The sequence below is a fragment of the Saccostrea cucullata genome, unplaced genomic scaffold (assembly GCF_032062105.1).
Source record: "Saccostrea cucullata isolate Sc308-1 unplaced genomic scaffold, CSIRO_AGI_Scuc_v1 ctg195, whole genome shotgun sequence".
In the NCBI taxonomy this organism is placed as follows: Eukaryota; Metazoa; Mollusca; class Bivalvia; order Ostreida; family Ostreidae; genus Saccostrea; species Saccostrea cuccullata.
In genome coordinates this window covers 100,213-119,279 of record NW_026927071.1, presented here as the reverse complement: position 1 = coordinate 119,279, position 19,067 = coordinate 100,213, and the positions used below count along the sequence as shown (strand labels likewise).

General features: G+C 32.9%; 1 protein-coding gene across 1 annotated transcript in view; it reads right to left on the bottom strand.

The window, feature by feature from the left end:
• The window catches only part of LOC134273392 (uncharacterized), a 28,658-nt gene extending 11,024 nt beyond the window's left edge, over window positions 1-17,634 (bottom strand). Inside the window, exons 1-7 of the mRNA XM_062755593.1 lie at window positions 17,515-17,634; window positions 13,635-15,054; window positions 13,131-13,292; window positions 11,008-12,075; window positions 8,565-9,058; window positions 1,503-1,524; window positions 873-957 (exon numbers count right to left, since the gene is read on the bottom strand). Of these exons, the coding sequence (XP_062611577.1) occupies window positions 873-957; window positions 1,503-1,524; window positions 8,565-9,058; window positions 11,008-12,075; window positions 13,131-13,292; window positions 13,635-15,041 (3,238 nt within the window). The 5' untranslated portion in view covers window positions 15,042-15,054; window positions 17,515-17,634. The remainder of the gene's footprint in view (window positions 1-872; window positions 958-1,502; window positions 1,525-8,564; window positions 9,059-11,007; window positions 12,076-13,130; window positions 13,293-13,634; window positions 15,055-17,514) is intronic.
• Window positions 17,635-19,067: the final 1,433 nt, after the last annotated feature.

The window sequence follows — 19,067 nt, the reverse complement described above, 5'->3', positions numbered from 1 at the left end:
ATGCTAATATTTTATTTCTTTTCAAGAGTTCCAAGAGGTTGTTTATTGTTACAGACATTGAAATGGGAATCTTTTAATCCAATATATTGCGATACAAGGACAAAAAATATCCATAAAGATTTTGACGATATATTGGCAATATGCTTAGATTAAGGAATTTTGTCATTAAATATAAAAATGGACTTATGAAAGTTTGTTAATAAGCCAAACAGTAAGAAAGAAGTTGTTTTGTGGGAACATTTCAGAGCATTAAACTTAAATGAAATCAACAAGATTTTTTTCAGTGTTGGTTACTTATCATAGTTATGTACATTCTGCATGTAAATTAAAGTAAATATAGTAAGAAAATGTCATTTAAATTGCATTGAAAATATTGCAATACATATCGCAATACAATTAAAAATATCGCAATATATCGCAATACGAAATCTTGGGCCAATACCCAGCCCTACTTTTAATCCAAAATTCCAAAACCATAAAGGACTTTTTCGGACCACTGAAAGGTAAATTAGTGATAGGAGTAAAGATTATAATAAATTATTGAATAGCATTCTAAAAGCAAGGGGAAAGCATAACATACAAGAAATAATATCCGAAGTGAGCAACAAAACAGTGACAGCGTGTATCGAAAATTTTACAACGCTTGGATTAGTAGTTCTCTGCTTTATCTGTCTGAATTTTCTCAAGCAGAGAGCTACAGTTCTGCAGCTAATAGTGAGTACAGAGGTTTACTGCTGAAAAGTTCTACAGGATAAATATTCAGCAGTCTTAATTTTCTCTCACTGAAGATTGGCGCTTTAGTGATATGAAGCATCACTCAATGCACTCCATATCAATCATATTTCTTTTTAACAAATGAATAATTTGTTTACCAAGCTGCTTCATGTTTGGGTTGAAATCCAAACTGCATACTGTGTCTCTGTGTCCTTTAAAATGCCGCTCCAGAGACGGGTCCTCCTGTATATAAAAAAGTCAAGTATAATGAATACAAAACAATTATTGTTACAACAGAATGATTTTTTTTTCTAGAATTTGTATTTTAAAATTAATTATACCTGATACAAAATGTTACCATTTATTGAAATTCAATGTCAAATCAACATGTATTCAATTATGAACATGATGAAGCTATTGAATTCTCTACAGAGAAGTGGACAGGCTTTTGCCTACATCTATCACGTCTATGACCTGTCCACTTCTCTAAAGTATAGAGAATATTAAATGATTAACATCATGATATTGAAGTTCCAAAAGAAATTTGATTTTAACTACGGTCAAATAAAGCTTTAAAACAAAATTAATCATAGCTTCCCTCTTAATGTATTTTATATAGAGAGGGGAAGGAATTTTCGTTCATGCATTTATTTTGCTTCTTATTGAAAGAAAAATCAGATGTCTGTGAATGTTCCAATTGCATTGCATTGTCAGCATTAATTTTCAAAGTCGACAGCAAAATTCAACAATTTTATGCAAACAAAACAAATCATATCGAACTAACTTACCAAAACAGTTGCCATTTTAATCCTGAACTAAGAACCGATCGATTCAGGTCTAATCATGCACAATAAATTCGAAATATGGCGGGTAATATTTAAGGGAGTTAACTTGGTCTGTGTTACATTATCGGAACTTCAACATTGTATTCTGCCTTAGAATTCAATCTTCGGTTGAATTACTGGTCACACAAAGCTAAAAATCCCTGTTTCTTTCAATTTTGTTGAAAATATGTAAAAATTTAAAGTTTCTGGTATTTACTTCCGGTGCAAAATCGTAACAGCAGAACTTATATGGTGATGAAAAATATTTCCGGAATATTCAAAAGATTTGTTCTATACGACGCTCTGCTATAAATTTCACTTTAGAAAATTTAAAATTTGTAATATTGATTTTCATAAACAACAATAACATTAGAGTCACATGGAAAATAGTTTGAAGTATGAAGCGCTGCTTATTTTTTCAGAAATGATTTTTATGTAACATCATAATATATGAAGAAATCGAACAAAGAGAACAGAAGGAGTAACGATTTATTATCACAGCATTAAATTTAAAATATGAGGTGCATATGAAAATAATACTTAGTATCATACCTATTAAAATCATGTTAGAAAACATCACGAAGCGATGCTTCCTAAGTCAGAAAATCACAATGTTGTATGTGGTTGTAAGAAAAAAATACATCTTTGAGAAGGATTTATCTTTCTTCTAAATATTTCTTCATATGAAAAAAAAATTCATACAAAAAAAAAAATTAAAAAAATGCTGTACATGTATTGACTACTTGAAACATTTTAAAATGGTCCATATAAAGATATAACTTATTCAATTTATAAGGCTTTCGAAGTAGGATTTAAAATGTTTTATTGTAAAATATAATTAAACAATAGTTACAAAGAAATTGGCAAAAGAAATAGAAAGTAATGTTTCCATCATATTTTAGATTTCATCGAATTGACTCCTCAGAGGTCTCAATTAGGAAACTCTGATTAAGAAAACTGTGAGTAGTATTCATATTTTGTACTTTGAAAGTTATATCTGTCTTATCAGAGGGTCGGTACCCCTTAATTTTATGACCCCGTAAACGAAGTTTTGGGGGGTATATAGTTTTTGTCGTACCCGTCCGTCTGTCTGTCTCTCTCTCTCTGTTTGTCTGTTAATTTGTCCGCAAAAACTTTAACCTTGCCCATAACTTTTGATTTAGTGGAGTCATGACTTTTATATTTCACATGTGTATTTCTTGTGACAAGACCTTTCTTTAGTACCACCAAATTTGATCTTTTGACCTTGGAGTTTGACCCACATTTACACAAAAATTCCAAATTTTTACTTTGGCCATATCTTTTGAACAGTAGATACCAGGACATTTATACTTAACATATGTATTATTTGTGGCAAGACCTTTTATTAAACACCAACAGCTTTGCCCCTTTTGACCTTGACCTTGGAGATTTCCGTACTCATGAAAAAAATAACCTTGGCCATAACTTTTAAACGGTAAGGCATAGGGCTTTCATACTTCACATATGTAATCCTTGTGAAAAGATCCTTTAATAGATACCAAGAACTTTGACCCTTTGACTTTGGAGTTTGACCTACTTTTAAAAAGCAAACATTGACCATAACTTTTAAAGGGTTAGGGCTAGTGCTTTCATACTTTACATATATCTTATCCTTGTGACAAGACCAAGACCTTTCATTTGATAGCAAGGCCGTTTACCCTCTGACCTTGACCTTGGAGTTTGACCTACTTTTTAAAATTTTTAACCTTGGCCTTAACTTCTGAACGACTTGGACTAGGGCTTCCATATGTTACATACGTATTCTTTGTGGCAAGACCTTTCATTGGATACCAATTACCTTGACCTTGAACTTTAACCTTGGTCATTACTTTTGAACGCTAAGGGCTAGTGATCTAATACTATACACTTGTAATCCCTGTGAAAAGACCCTTCGTTGGATACCAAGAATTTTGACCCTTTGACCTTGGAGTTTGACCTACTTTAAAAAAGCAAACTTTGACCATAACTTTTGAAGGGTTAGGGCTAATGATTTCATACTTAACATATTTAATAGTTGTGTGTATATAGTCCTATGAACGCAAAAGACCTTTCATTTGATAGCAAGACCTTTAACCCTTTGACCTTGACCTTGGATTTTGACATACATGTACTTTCTAAAATTTTTAAGCTTGGCCATAACTTTTGAAGGGTTAGGGCTAGGGCTTCCATACTTCATATATGTATTTTTTTGTGGCAAGACCTTTCATTGGATACCAATTACCTTGATCTTTTAAACGTGCTTTAGCACTATTAATAACACTTATTTATACCTCACATATTGGTCTCTCTTGGTCTTTAAAGACAATTTATTGCACAAAGATAAGGTATTTTGTATCAGTTTTTATGCCCCCGTAAACGAAGATTCAAGGTATATAGTTTTTGTCGTGTCCGTCTGTCTAGCTGTCTGTTTGTCCGCAAAAAACATTAACCTTGCTCATAACTTTTGATTTAGTGGAGCTATGACTTTTATATTTCACATGTGTATTCCTTGTGATAAGACCTTTCTTTTGGTACCACCAAATTTGACCTTTTGACAATGACCTCGGAGTTTGCAACACTTTTACACAAAAAAATCAAATTTTTACTTGGGCCATAACTTTTGAACGGTAGATATTACGACTTTCATACTTCGCATATGTATTTTTTGTGAGAAGAACTTTCATTGGATACCAATATCTTGACCTTGGAGGTTTATGTACTTTAAAAACCTTTAACCTTGGCCATAACTTTAAAAGGTAAGGGCTAGGGCTTTCATACTTCATATATGAAATCCTCATGAGAAGACCTTTGATTGGATACCAACATCTTTTATCCTTGACCTTGGAGTTTGACCTACTTTTTAAAAAACAAACCTTGACGATAACTTTTGAAGGTTTATGGCTAGGGCTTTCATACTTCACATATTTAATCCATATAACAAGACCTTTCATTAGATACCAAGAACTTTGAGCTTGGAGTTTGACCTACTTTTTAAAAACTTTAACCTTGGACATAATTTTTGAACGGGTAGGGCTATGGTTTTCATACTTCACATATATAATCATTGTGACAAGACCTTTATCTATAAACCAACAACTTTAACCCTTTGAACTTGACCCTGGAGTTTGACCTATCTTTCAAAAGCTTATCTTTGGCCATAATATTTGCAGGTGGTGTTAGGGTTTTCACATCTCAAAAATGTATTTCTTGTGAGAAGACTTACTTTGGGTACCAACATATTTAGTTTGCATTTGAGATAAGTTTAATCTTCACTATGTTGCCATACGGGGGCATTAGTGTTTCACAAACACATCTTGTTCTCGTTACACATCTACCAGACCATTAAAAAATATGAATTTTGTTATATATAATTATATATCATAAAAATTCTTTGGTATTAAACATGTTAAATTCATAATGATAGAAATTAATTATATATATGTGCAACTTTTCCTCATACAAATTAATAAAGCTCTGCCCAGAAACAGAATACTTGACCAAGTGATCCAGAACTTTAAAAAATCTGGTAAGTATGAATTTCTTTATTCTTACTAAAATTATTAGTAGCACAAATTTTTATTCCATTTGTTCCCCAGTTGCTCAGAAAATATAATTCAGATCTGGCATCTGAAGCAAGCCTGGTAATGTGCATCCTTAAAATCTAATGTATCATCCATGCAACGTTGGTCAAAGGGCTTTCATTATCAAAATGAAATTAGATTGAGTCGAAAATTAGTTTAACACAAAAATGAAAAATTTTAAAGTCAAATATATGATTTACAGAATATTGAGCAGTCAATTTATTTAGAGCCTTATAAAGAAGTAGGCTGTAAATTAGAATCTTAACTCTAATTCTTCATACATTCAATGCAAATGTATGTTTTGCTCAGACGCGCTCCCCATGTAATTCTGTAAATGACGAAAGATAAGTATGGGTCTACCCCTCTTTACTATAAAATCAAGTTGTAGTATAGAGGGGTATGTAGACCTATATACACTGTATACTTATCTTTCGTCATTTACAGAAGTAGAAAACTGACCAGTCAGCAAGGGCCCCGCCATGGGGTGGAATTATAAGGATGCAGCTTATGGAATGATTAAAAAATATATGAAGAAATAAGCAACAGCAACTGTATTCTTAAAATTTTCAACATAATTCCTGAATATCCAAAAACCTGTAAATAATATCCTTGTATATTTACATTAGGCAGTAAAGAACAACCTAACATTGAATGTATATATAAACAATAATGAAGTGTGTGTTAGTGTTACCGGTATATAAACTGCCAGTCTTCAATGAATGCAAATACATGTATCATGAAGGCTTGACCTTAACTTCAAAACAAACAGCAGCTGCAGACAAAGTTTTTCATTAATCTTAAAATGACAGATAAAGATAGGCCTACTAAATTTTCTTCAGCAGGCTACATAATTAATCCCAAGGGACTAATTGTACCTCTCTCATCATTTTCTTCTAAAGTACAATAAGAAATTTTTCAGTATTAATGTTAGAATGTTTTTTTTAATCCAACTACCTTAAAAATTAATATTATTCTTGAATTTACATAAACATGATAAAGGGGAAAAAAGTAAAAATAAAAGATATGTCTTCTTTAGTCTACTTCTTGTTTTTAGAATTCAATGAAATCATAACTCATTGTGTAGGTATTTTAACCAAAATAAAGTATAAACATTTATATCTAAATCCACAGAGTGTTCATAGCATTCCAAATTGACTGAACTTCAAAACAAACTTCATTTGCAGACAGAGGTGATAATTAATCCCAATGTGACAAATAAAGATAATGCTTTGGATTTTCTTTAGGAGGATAGCTTAATTTTTAATCCCAAGGGACTCATAGCAGCATTCAGTTTACAATGGAAACATCTTCTGATCAGCAGTTATCTCTCTTTGCCAAAGCATTCTTATATAAAGTTAAGGAATATACCCCAACACAAAAGCTCCAAAATTTTAAGGGACATATATGAAACAAACTTAGCATCAAAATATGTCTTTCTGCCTATTAAACTACCATACCAAATTTGATCTTAATTGGGCAACCATAAAAAAAAGTTATTAAGAAAAAACAGGAAATTTGTACGGAAAATCAACGGACAGACAGAGTGATTACTATAGGGCACCCGCAAATCCTTGCGGGGCCCTAATTACATGGGGAGCACCTATAGTTTTGCTATTCCCTTGTAAGAAAAAAAAATTGACAAATTTATATGAAAAGAAAAACATTTGTGTAAAATAAAATTATTTTATTCCATACATCATGGATACTCTGGGAAACTACATAAAGGGTGTTACATAAAATTTAGTCGTAATAAAAACATATTCTTCACATAGCAATCATTCATAAATCCATGAAATATATAATACACAAAAACAAACACACAGCGTTCAACTTGTCCTTCAAATATCAAATGATGCAAATCATATAACATCTATACTAGGATTTATAAACTAAATGATTCATCTGAACACTGTGCAACACATAAAAGAAAAAACAATATTTGATCAGAAACACAATTCATAAACAAACAAATTTTAAAACACTCCACAATTTCAACATAATTTCCTTGTTTTTATGATGGATATAAATACATGAGAATCATGAATATAAATTTGACTGATATACAACAGGACAATTTTATAAATAGAGCAATACACTCTTTAATAACTGAGTCATTTAAAATAAATTGAATAATTCAATTATCGCCCCTGAAAAATGTTCTCCTCATAGCCAGCAGTTATCTATAATCAAAGATGATGATTTCAAGGAGTCAGATTTGAGATATATCATGAATCTTTAAATTTTAAACTTTTTTCTCAGTGACTTTTATGGAGGGGAGGGGGCTAAAATCCCAATGATTTACAATAGGAGTCTTCTGTGTAAAAAAACCATATGAGGGTCATTTATAAAATACAGACTGACTTCTGTCTGAGAGGAAGCTGAAGGGCAACATGGAGCAGGGAGTAATTATCTAGTTTTGTTCGACACAAAACATGTTGGTTTTAAAATAAGTAACATGAAATTATCAAAATGAAATAAAATGAAACATCACACATGTCACACTTTGGAAAAATTTCCAAAAAAAATTACATTTGAAGATTAATTGATCTTAACTCTTTGTAAAGTTAATATTATTATAAAGATGGAAACTGTCTCTAGATAAGTTTTGAACGACCCTTGTACATGTTGTACACGTATCAAGAAGATATAAAACTGAATACCATTCACATACTTAAATAAAACTATACATATATGTACTTCTTGAAGAAAAATTAAAATTCATTTATTTGTCAGAGTAAAAACAGTGCATAATTCACTGTAAATGAGAAAAGCTATTTCAAACTCAACCTTTATGAAGTACATTTATGAATATTTATCAATTATGTTGTCAATCAGAAACATACACAATGATAACATAGTGTGTCTCAAACACGTCAAATCAATATGGGTTTTCAACAGGTCACAGTCTTTATCATGTTTATAAAATATTCTACTTCATAACAATGAAAAAATTCAACAAAACAAAATAAAATCCAATGTAAATAGTGAATAAAACTGATTTATAGAATGGTTTTGATCAGTGGAAATTAATTTTTATGATAATGAGAAAAAATGTAATAAGCCTAACAAATACATGTATATATATATATATATTAACATATGCATACTCCATCGATCAACAAATATAAGTTAAATAAGGATTTTAAGACATTTCCAACACATTTTTATTGCCCCATTAACAGGATTAAGCATCAATGTCTCTTATAATGGTCACTTGTATTTTTAACCTGTATGACCCTTGGATTACTAGTCCCACTGATCTATGTATCATAACAAATAAACTTAATTGTACCATGTGTACACTTGGTTTTACATTTCATCCAAGGAGACCTTGATGCATAATTTTTTTTAACAGTAATTCTCAGCTGTCATACCGGCACTGAACAGATTGTCAAGAATAAACTACAGACAGAAACTACTCGACTCAAAGCGTAAGAGATATTACTTTGCTTTAGCAATAATGAACCCATCTTTCTTTACATCCTCACTCCGGCCATCCCACGCATAATCAAAGTTCAACTTCATAAAATCCACAGCTTTCTGGAACACAGCATCATTAGGTTTACCCAGGGACCCCTTCCGTACACTGATAGACCCCTTAGACTTTATAACTCGTTCTACCTCCTTTTTTACATGAGGGGAGGAGAAACAGCTCCATAATGCATCAATGGCATAAAAAACAGGGTACCGCTTGGTGCTTTCGGGTGGAGACACAGCGATTTCATAAACAGCCTGTGAAGTCTCATTACTGTATACCTTGTCATTACAGAATCCTGGACATACGCTGGACTTCTTTTTCCAGTCTTCACTCTTCACGTCTGGTTTGTTGTGGCTGATTAACGGCAGCCAATTGTCCCAAGACAACACACTGAGTGGTCCCATGACAAACTTTGTTACTGGTGCAGATTCCCGCGGTAACTTCTTTACTGGTTTGGAAACCTAACAAAACAGAATGGGAGAAGTTAGTACCTTGGTCAAATTTACTTTAGATCTTAAGGTGATTCGAACCTGTCTTGAAAGTTATTGGTAAATGAAAAGATAGGTACCTTCAAAAAAAGGACAAGTATGTGGTTTAAGAATCACCAATTTTTTTATGTTAATGAGTTTGTTTCCATGGCAACAACCTTGAAACTGAGCTAAATCAGTAATATAAAATCAAGAAACATCATGACATAAGGTCAAGCTCATACATTATGGACACAGTCAATGGATTCTCAGCAATAAGTACCAGTATATATAGGTTGTGTAGGTAAAAAATATCTTGAATAGTTAGTTTGAAACTAAGCTTATGCAAAATAAAATAGTTCAATCAAGGTCATAGGGAAGGTTAGGGTAAAACTTTCTGATGCATTTGAATAGCTCTTAACAGTATACAGTGAAATATCAGTATCTCGAAGTTGAGGGGACCTACATCTTGAATATTTTTTTCTAGATATCCAAAGTTACTCTCAAAGTCGAATCAATAATTTCCCGTTTTTTTGTATATATCTTCATGCGTAATACTATCCTGTATTACCAAACATGTAGTCTTTATGGTTAAGACTCAAGCACATTCACAATAAATATTAACAATGTTGTTGTTTTCTTTATCGTGTATAACTGTAAAACAATTTAATATACATGCCTTATTGCATATACAGCGATTTTACATTTTCCAGGCCATGCTTACGTGATCAAACGGGATGTATCATTAGCGTTATAGTAGAAGAACCTTTTCCGTAAGAAAAGAAAAAGATGAATTTTTCAAAAACATTATTTGATGAAATTTAGTGTTATTTAGAGCACTTAAAAAATAATCAGTATTTAAACTGTGTACTTGAATATTATTAATAGCTTACATGTTTTACATTACGAAGTACTACTAAGGAACATATAGTTTACGAAACTAACAATGCAAATGGCGGTCAAGGTTATCTATTTATACACAGATAAGCATGGATATGATCAATCACTGCACTGTGCATTACGCGCTGCAACTTAACAGTTTAAGTTAATCGTGAAGAATTTTTTAGTTTTATGAATTTACGATTTAATTATACAGAGCATATTATTAAATGCAATATCGGTAATACTGTCTGTTTTTATTTTCTGCTGCGAAGTGGTTTGTTTTATCGGTCGCAGACTACACTAAACACCCAAGCTGTCATACCAATTAACTTGTCACAGATACCCAACATGAGCTTGGGATTAATTAAGATTCCCCCGGTTTGAAGGGGTTAATTAATAGCCACTGGCGAGAATGTGTGAAGTCACGACGCCAGGTGTGTTCAGTAGACCGAAAAATTCACTGCACTTCGAGATAAACCAGGTAAAAAAGGGCTTCGGACTTTGAATACACTTCGACATAAGCGGGGTATTCGAGATTACCGTGTTCGAGATATCAGGTGTTTATTAAATCATATATATAGAGAAAACGGCCGGGACCTGCGATCGACTTCGACATAAGCGGGGTATTCGAGATATCCCATGTTCGAGATACTGATATTTACCTGTATATCAGAAGATTTACATATGATGTAGTTTGGTAGATATATCTTGAATGTTTTTTTCTATGATCTAATTGTAAATTTAACAATTTAAAGAGTTTAGTGAGGTCAAGGTCATTAAGGTAACTCTTTGTTTGATAGCACCATAGACCAAGAGGTCATGACGAGAGAAGTGGATCAGAAATTCTTGGTTAGGAAGGATTAAGAAAGTCTAGGAGAATTTTTTGATGCAGTTGAATAGCTCTCTCTATAATGTGCGTTCATAATACTCATGGCAAGGCATAAAAAATGTACCAAATAATCAAATTTTGAAATGATTATAATTTCCATGTCCTCAATACCAACTCTAATTGTGTCTAAAATTCCTAAAATTATCTTGAAAATCATACTCTTAATACACACCTTTGGTGATGCTTTCTGTGTCTTTGGAGTCACCTTCTTGGAACTTTCTTTACTTTCACTCACTTTGGTTTTTGCTGGAGTTTTGGATTTCTCTGTTTTCTTTGACACCTTGGTCTCTTTTTCCTGTTTCTTGGTGACTTTTTCCTTGGTCTTTTGAGTGTCTTTTACTGCTTTTTTGATGAGATCTGCCTTTTTATTGCTCACTTTTGGTGGCACCTTGGTTTTAGTGATTTTCCCTGACGATTTTTTAGCTGCTGGTGAAGATTTCAGTGTTTTGGGGGATTGCACTGGCTTCTTTTTTCTGTCTTGCTGTCCTTTAGCTTTGACTTTAGTTTTGACCTCTTCCTTTGCACTGTTGGCTTTCTCTTTGGTTTCTGATTTCGTCTCTTTAGTGGGTATAGACTTGGTATCTTTAGGTGGTCTTCCTGGTTTCTTCTTCTCACTGTCTTTGAGTGTCTTGGTTGTGTTTTTAGGAGGTCTACCAGGCTTTGCCTTTCCTCCATCTTTCTGCATTTTCTTCCCACTTTTATCACTTTCTGCTTTCACAGTTTTCTTAGCAGTCTTTAATGAGGTCTTTGGTGAGTTAATTTTCTTTTCTGTTTGCTTTTTCACTTTCACTTTCTCTTTTGACTTGGATTTCAAAAGTTCTTTTTCTGTACCATCTTCTTTTCCTTGCACTTTTTCTTCCTTTTTAATCTTTGTCACTTTGTTCAATGGTGAAGTCTTAGCAAGAGTTTTCTTTGCTTTGGACAAAATTTTAGCAGACGGAGAATTCTTTAACTTGTTAGAAATTTTAAGTGGGGATTTCTTTTCAGTTTTTGCTTTTTTCGCAGGTGACCCATCTTCACCACTTTCGGCTGGACCCTTTTCTTGTTTAGTCTCCAACTCTAGAGCTCTTTTTGCCTTCTTTTCCTCTTTTAAGGCCAGTTTTTGTTCCTTGAGCATTGTTTTAGTAGATTTGTTGTCCTCCACACTTTTTAGTGAACTAAATAACCTTTCTAATTCCAAGTCTAACACGCCCCCTTCTTCTGAATTCTTCTTGGCTTTCCGTACTTCATTTTCATAACTCTGCAAAAGTCAATAAATTAAATTGTACTTTCCATTTTGCATAATAAACTTAAAACATCTTTTATAATTGTATCAATAGTTTCACAATGGTTTTTGCTATAACGTGATGAAGTAAAATAGAGTGGAGTCCTATATATAAGAACAGTGTAAAACATTGGTTGTGAAGTACTAAACATGAGATAAAAAGAATATCCTACGATTTTTAGTTGGATATGACTTCTATCCAATTTGTGTGTTCTTATCCCCCAGCCTTAAACACACAACCTTTTGGATAAAAATCATATCCAGCTACACATCATGGGAGATCCTATATCAACAAGAGATGTTTGTAAAACACTTATGCCCCCCTCCCCCCAATTGAAATTTTTCCACGTCCAAAAGGGCATAACTCTGTCAAAAATGGCATGATTGTACCCAAAACAGAACTTGACCTAGATATTTATCTGATAAATCAGTATACCAAATTTCATTTCAGTATGTGCAACGGTTGCAAAGAATATGAATGGAAATTGCAAATAATTGGAATTTTTTAAGTCCAAGGGGCATAACTTTATCAAAAATGGTGTGATCCTATCCAAAATAAAACCTGGCCTAGATATTTACGTGATATATGATATCTGTATACCAAATTTCATTTCAGTATGTGCAATGGTTGTGAAGAAAATGAACAGAAACTAAATGGACCAACAGAAAGCAGCAAAGCAATATGCCCTCGCTGCTTCGAAGGGGGGCATAATAATGTACATGTATAGAAACCTTCATGCTTTTGGAATGTTTCATGCTTTGGAACCATAAAACTCTGATGAACTCACTTTTCATCTCAATCTAACATTTACCAAAGGAGTAAATAAATGTAGTGAAAAAGTGAGACTGAGATCACAAGTAAGCTTGTCAAAGTTTTATGCCTCAGGGCCAGATCTTCACACAAAATTTAATTCCTCTCAATTACTCAGGCATTTTTTACCAAGTGCACAGTTCATTTAATCATTTTATACTCAAAGATAAAGTCATTCCAGTGGAACTTGTAACATGCAATGACATTAGTTGTTTGGTACCTTTAATAACTTTAAGCTGCCTTCTCGTAGACAAATAGACATGAGCGTGTCGTAGGTAAAGCTGGCGTTGTCTATACGCAGATGAGCACCTCCCGTTATCTGTGAGATCTGTTTGTAGAAGTCAGACCTGTATCCTACCTGTAGACCGTATATCCTCACCCCCTACAACACAGCACAACATGATGGATAATTCAAATCTGTTTTTTACTCTGTAATAAATAACTTCATACAAATTACAATATTTCAAAAACAAAGACTCTCTACTCAGTGAAATGTCCCCAGTTGCTATTTTTAACGTTTATTGACTGCTTTAGCTTTGAGAAATAGCAATAAAATACTATTTAAAAGAAGGTATACATGAAACTGTGAATTCAATAAGAGTGAAAATCAAAATTTGTTTAGATAACAGGATGATGCAAAAACACCTGTTTGTATCCAAAATCGTAACTTTATCAAACATGTTATAGAGATTAAAAAATCCCCTGATCTTATGGTGATACTTACCATTTCCTTCAGAAGAGCTGCCTCCTTCTTCCAGTCTATATCATTGACAAACTGCTCATACTTATAGCCCGGCTCATGGGGATCAGAGTCTCCAATGACAACCAGACTTCTCTGACTTCCTGGCGTCCAAGACAACGACTCGCGAGTCTTCCTTAAAACTAGTTCATAACACTCATCATCGTCTCCACCATGTGTGATGGACAAGTTCTCAAAGAATTTCACCACTTCCTCGATACTGGCACCAAAGTCAATCCATTTAATAAGATATCTATCATGGCTGAGGTCATAATAGTCACCATGTGCCATGAAGGCGAGACGTATGCCTGGCATGTCGGTCTGTAAGCGATTGACTAGATCACGAATTCTCTCTCCTGCCTCCTCCATGTAGCTATACATAGACCCCGTCGTGTCAAAGGAGAACACAATCTCCCTCAGTCCCCCAGGGACTTTTCTTGGAGTTTTCATTGGCGATGAGCCTCCATTTGTGCTAGACTCTGGTTTACTTTCGGTCTGATTTTCTGTCTTTTCCTCACCATTGTCCTCTTTATCTACACATTCATTGGTTTCTGGATTTGTATCACTTTTTTCATTTTCCGTTGGCTCCTCTGGATCCTCCTCAATTCTTGTTAATGGCTGGTCAGTCTTTTCATAGCTATCTGTTGTGTCTAATGAAGTCAAATATTCAGCAACTTCAAAAGCAGAAGCTCGCGGCTGTAGACTCCCTGTCGTGATTTTAGAAGCCCCATATGTTTGAGAAGAGCTCTCATCAGAGAATTCATACATTACCTCTGAGGCATCTAATGGCAAAATTAAATCATCAAATTCCAAATTTGTTATTTTTCCCACAATTGAACCAGATGGGAGTTTCTGCATTTTCTTTTCTATCTCTGAAGCCCTTGTGCAGCTTGGGTCGACCTCAATTTCTAGAGTTGGGGGGAGAATTTCAGTCACCTCTGTAGCCAGAGTCTGGGGTATTTCTTTGTCATTCTTCGATTTAGAAGTTGATTCTTTTTCACTTAATTTTAGGGTGGGGTCTTTTTTCAGTTTTGTAAAATTAGTTGAAGGTGAAGATTTAGAATAAAAAGAAGGGGCAGAAAATGAGAAATCATTGTCCTCTGATGCTGGTTTAGTAGGTTTTAATGTCGGAAATCTGGGCATTTTATACTTCTTTTCGGGTGACTTTTTGCCTGGTATGGCTTTCTTCCTTGGTAAGTCCATACATGTTTCACATGATATTTTCTCCAGTGTGGGTGGCAAGTCTGATGAATCTACTTCAGCTGTATTCTTCTTTTTCTTCTCTATTTTTCCTTTAGCATTCTGTACAGTAGTGCTTGTGCTTTGCTTCTTTAGTTTTGGGGGTTTATCTGCGACAGGCACTTGAGAACCTCTTCTTTTTATCCCCGGCATCTTGACTTGTTCTCTAGAAAGAAAAAAGTATTCAAAATATCAACATTATGTCATGAAATGGTTAACAAAACTGCCTGATTATATACATTTATGTGATCAAGATAATGATAAATGTATGCACATAATATTAATCCAGACAAGCTATAAAAAAGGGGGTCCTTCATTTGTACAAACTTTGATTCCCTTAAAGGAAGTTGAGATTGAGATTGGTCCAATGGTTGAAGTTCTGGTGAAGAACTCAAAAATGTTAGAAGTCTTTACATGGTTTAATTAGAATTATCTGTGTCTTTAAGTATTGTCACCACTCTTATCATGCTTATAAGCTGCAGATCTACAGCTTGTAGATTTGAAAAATTCGGAATGGATGACCAAAAAGCTACAGAGCCATCCAATGAAAAAAAAATGTACAATTAGTTTGCACATAAAAATTTTGGTTTACACACTGCACAGTATCATGAATATTGGATACGTGAATATATTGAATAAAGCTAGGCCTGAGTACTGCAAGCTACCTATAGGTAAGGATACAATACATATCACGATATGGTCATGCGATACAAAAGGTATCATGATACAGACAATTATTTGATGTCTTAACGTATTCTTGCTTGCTAACCTGTACTGTTAAGTTTTTCCATAGTTCTAAAATAAAAGTTCTTTCCGTTCTATATTACCAAAATTCATTTCTTTTTCCTCCTTAAAAATTGAGTAACTATATTATAATACATCGGCACAGTTTTATTCCGTACAATAAGTTAGTTATAGGGATATTGCAGAAGTTGATCAACAAAAATATTAACTTTCCATTCTTTAGTACAATTCTCAGGTAAGCTTGGACTTTCAGTGAGGTGTGGCATTCTTGGCACAACGTAATTAGCATCTGTCAAATGGGGAGTAGATTCTAATTGGTTAAGAAATTAATAACATCAGGAACTTTAAATTGTTGTTGACAACGTTAAGACGAATTAAGCCCCTCTCTGTGCCGTGCAAGAAGTTTTAATTGGCTATTTGCCACACTAGTTGATATTCGGCCAAATTTCTATCCTATGTATATTTAAACAGTGAAGGAAAGCTGTGTACATGGTGTAAATTTCAGAAGCTAATTATGTAACGTCGAGAATTCCACGCCTTACTGAAAGTCCAAGCTTAACTGGGAATTGTACTTCTTGGTATTTTAGGCATTGGTCATTTATATTTAGTGATTAAACAGATAAAGCTTCCCCCATTTAAATCAAACTTTCGCTAAATGAAGTTTCATGAATATTGTAGCAACATATGAAATATCATAAATCTTTATGCACTAGAAGTGTGCAATTTTTAGTTTCAAAGAATTGTTTACGTAATGTTACACTGTAAAAATGTATAAAGCTCAGATGAGAGTTCTAACCGTTCATGGAGTTCATTGACAAGCTCTATTGTGAAGATGCTACCTGCATGAATGCAGTGGAACTTTGCAGTTATAAGCTTATTTTCCAGCAACTTTTGGGTGAAATTTGATGTAAAAGCAATTGTTTAATATACATCATTCAATTATTTAATTATCAGCAAAAACTTCAACAAACATCAATTTGCCTCTCAAAGGAAAAGTACCACAGTTATCATGAGAAGGCTTATTCTACAACTTTTTAAAGGAATACTACATATAACCGCATTCGATCAGTATTTTTGTAGATATAGTACCATTAGGCCCTTGGTTTCAGGATGGTGTATTTTGTGTATTAAGTGTTTTTCTAGGTGTGTCTGAATACCCTCATCAAAATAAAAATTTGCTGAAATTTGCACATCATGACGTTTTAAAAATGTCATGTTTATTACTGTATATAAAAAGAGTGAAGGTATGACAGTAGACACTTGCATCCTGGGTTACGAGGATGTCTCAGTTCAGACTTGATTTTAATCAATATCTACACTTTTCCTACCGCTGTCGGGTAAGATCTAGCTTTAAAAATGATTGAAAAACACAATTTAATACACAAAATAACCATCATTTCTGAAACCAAGCGCCTATGGATAGTACATGAATATAATACACTGATTACACTCTACTCAAACCAGGCATGGTCAAAATTTCAAACAGCTTTTTATTCATTTTCCAAAAAGATTAAGGATTTTTTTTTTTTGGTATAAATTATGAAAACTTAAATATTGTGTAAAGGCTATGATTAACCTATCCTGTTCACCTGATTTTTTTTCTCCAGAAAATACAGTTCCTGATCTTAAGCATACAGACCTGTGATTAGAATACACTTTAAAAAAGCGTAATAACTGATAAAATAAATAAAGAAGACTTTAATTAAATTTTATTTCATATTAACCTATTTGTAACTACATTTATTTCTTTCAAAATGTACCATATTCGTGTGAATTATTGATGATCTAAGCTGTCCTGTCTGCTGCAAAGCATTTTTTTCAAGTGCATTAATTTAAGTTGAAAGTGTTTGGAGTGCACAAATAAAATATTTCCTATACTTACAACAGTTTCCTCAGCTGTTCATAATAATAAAAATTATCTTAATAATTATACGCTAGGTATTTGTTCTCTCTTGTTCGGGCACATGCCGGACCGACGCTTGCACGAAAGTAACACGCAATCTGATTGGTTGAAAATGGAATCGTCCTGTTTCTTCACAGTACGACAACACATTTGGGGAAAAAATAACATTTGGAGAAATCGACGTTTAGGGACCAGGCAAAATTTATCACAATAATGGGACCAGTACAAAACAAAATTCTCATTTAAAAAAAGTACGTGTCCCATGGCATTCCTAGTTAAAAAAATATTCTGTCCCATGTTCAGTTCAGTTCAGTTCAGTTATGGAGTTCCCTCCTATGTATAAGGAGCACCCGAGAAGGTGGTTTCATAAAAGACATAAAAATTAAAAATAAAAGAAATAAAGTGATGAAAAGACAGTTAGTAAAACCTATTCTATGTAGTGCTGTAAAAAATAAAGTTAGAGGTGATAGACAAACTCAAAATAAAAACAATAATTTACAGACTGTACAGGAGCTTAGGTTGAAATGTAAAATTGTTTAGGCCTTAAAAGTACTAAAAAATTTAACACTTGTACCGTGACTGTTTCTATTTTAAAAGTTATTTCCATGCCTTAGGACTTATAGAAAGGTTACTGTCCAATGGTTACATATCTTAGTGTTCGTGAAATAATTTGAACAAAACTAATTTAAGGAGTCTTTCAGATTTAAATATCGATGAAATTTTTTTTTGTTTTTTCATCTTCATACTTTGTAATATTTTCCATAAATTTGAAGATTTATCTTGCCATTTGTATCTTTAGTTTGAGTTTCAAAGATATGACTTTTTCGAAAGAAAAAATAAACAAAGTCGATCATAATGAATATTTCTTTTGGGTTAGGTCCCATGTGTACTTAATGCTAAAAATGTTTTAGCCCCACGTTTTTTTTAGATGAAAAAACTCATAGTCCCATGCCTGTTTTTACCGGTCCCATCATTGTGATTAATTTTGCCTGGTCCCTTAGACGTGAAAAGACCCAGTGTAAATCCCAACGAATGTTTATGGAAACGTTATATAACTAAAAATTTTCATGATTTTGTTTTAATCATGTTAAATATGAAAACCGAAGATATTGGATGTCTTGTTGATTTTTTTTTTTAAAATACAACTTCAGATTTAAAAGAGGAAAGGTGAAATAAATAAATAAATAAATAAATAAATAAATAAATAAATAAATAAATAAATAAATAAATAAAATAAAATATTAAAATAAAATAAAATAAAATAAAATAAAATAAAATAAAATAAAATAAAATAAAATAAAATAAAATAAAATAAAATAAAATAAAATAAATAAATAAATGAGAAGAAAGAAAGAAAGAAAGAATAAAAAGAAAGAAAGGTAAATTGAATAAACAAATCAATCAATCAATAAATAAATGATTAACAAAGAGGTACAATGCGCACTGAGCTCACTATAGATGATACACCCGCCTGATTAAAATGGCATTATCGCAAAATGCATAATTTGCGATCCACGTTTTCGAGGAGGGGG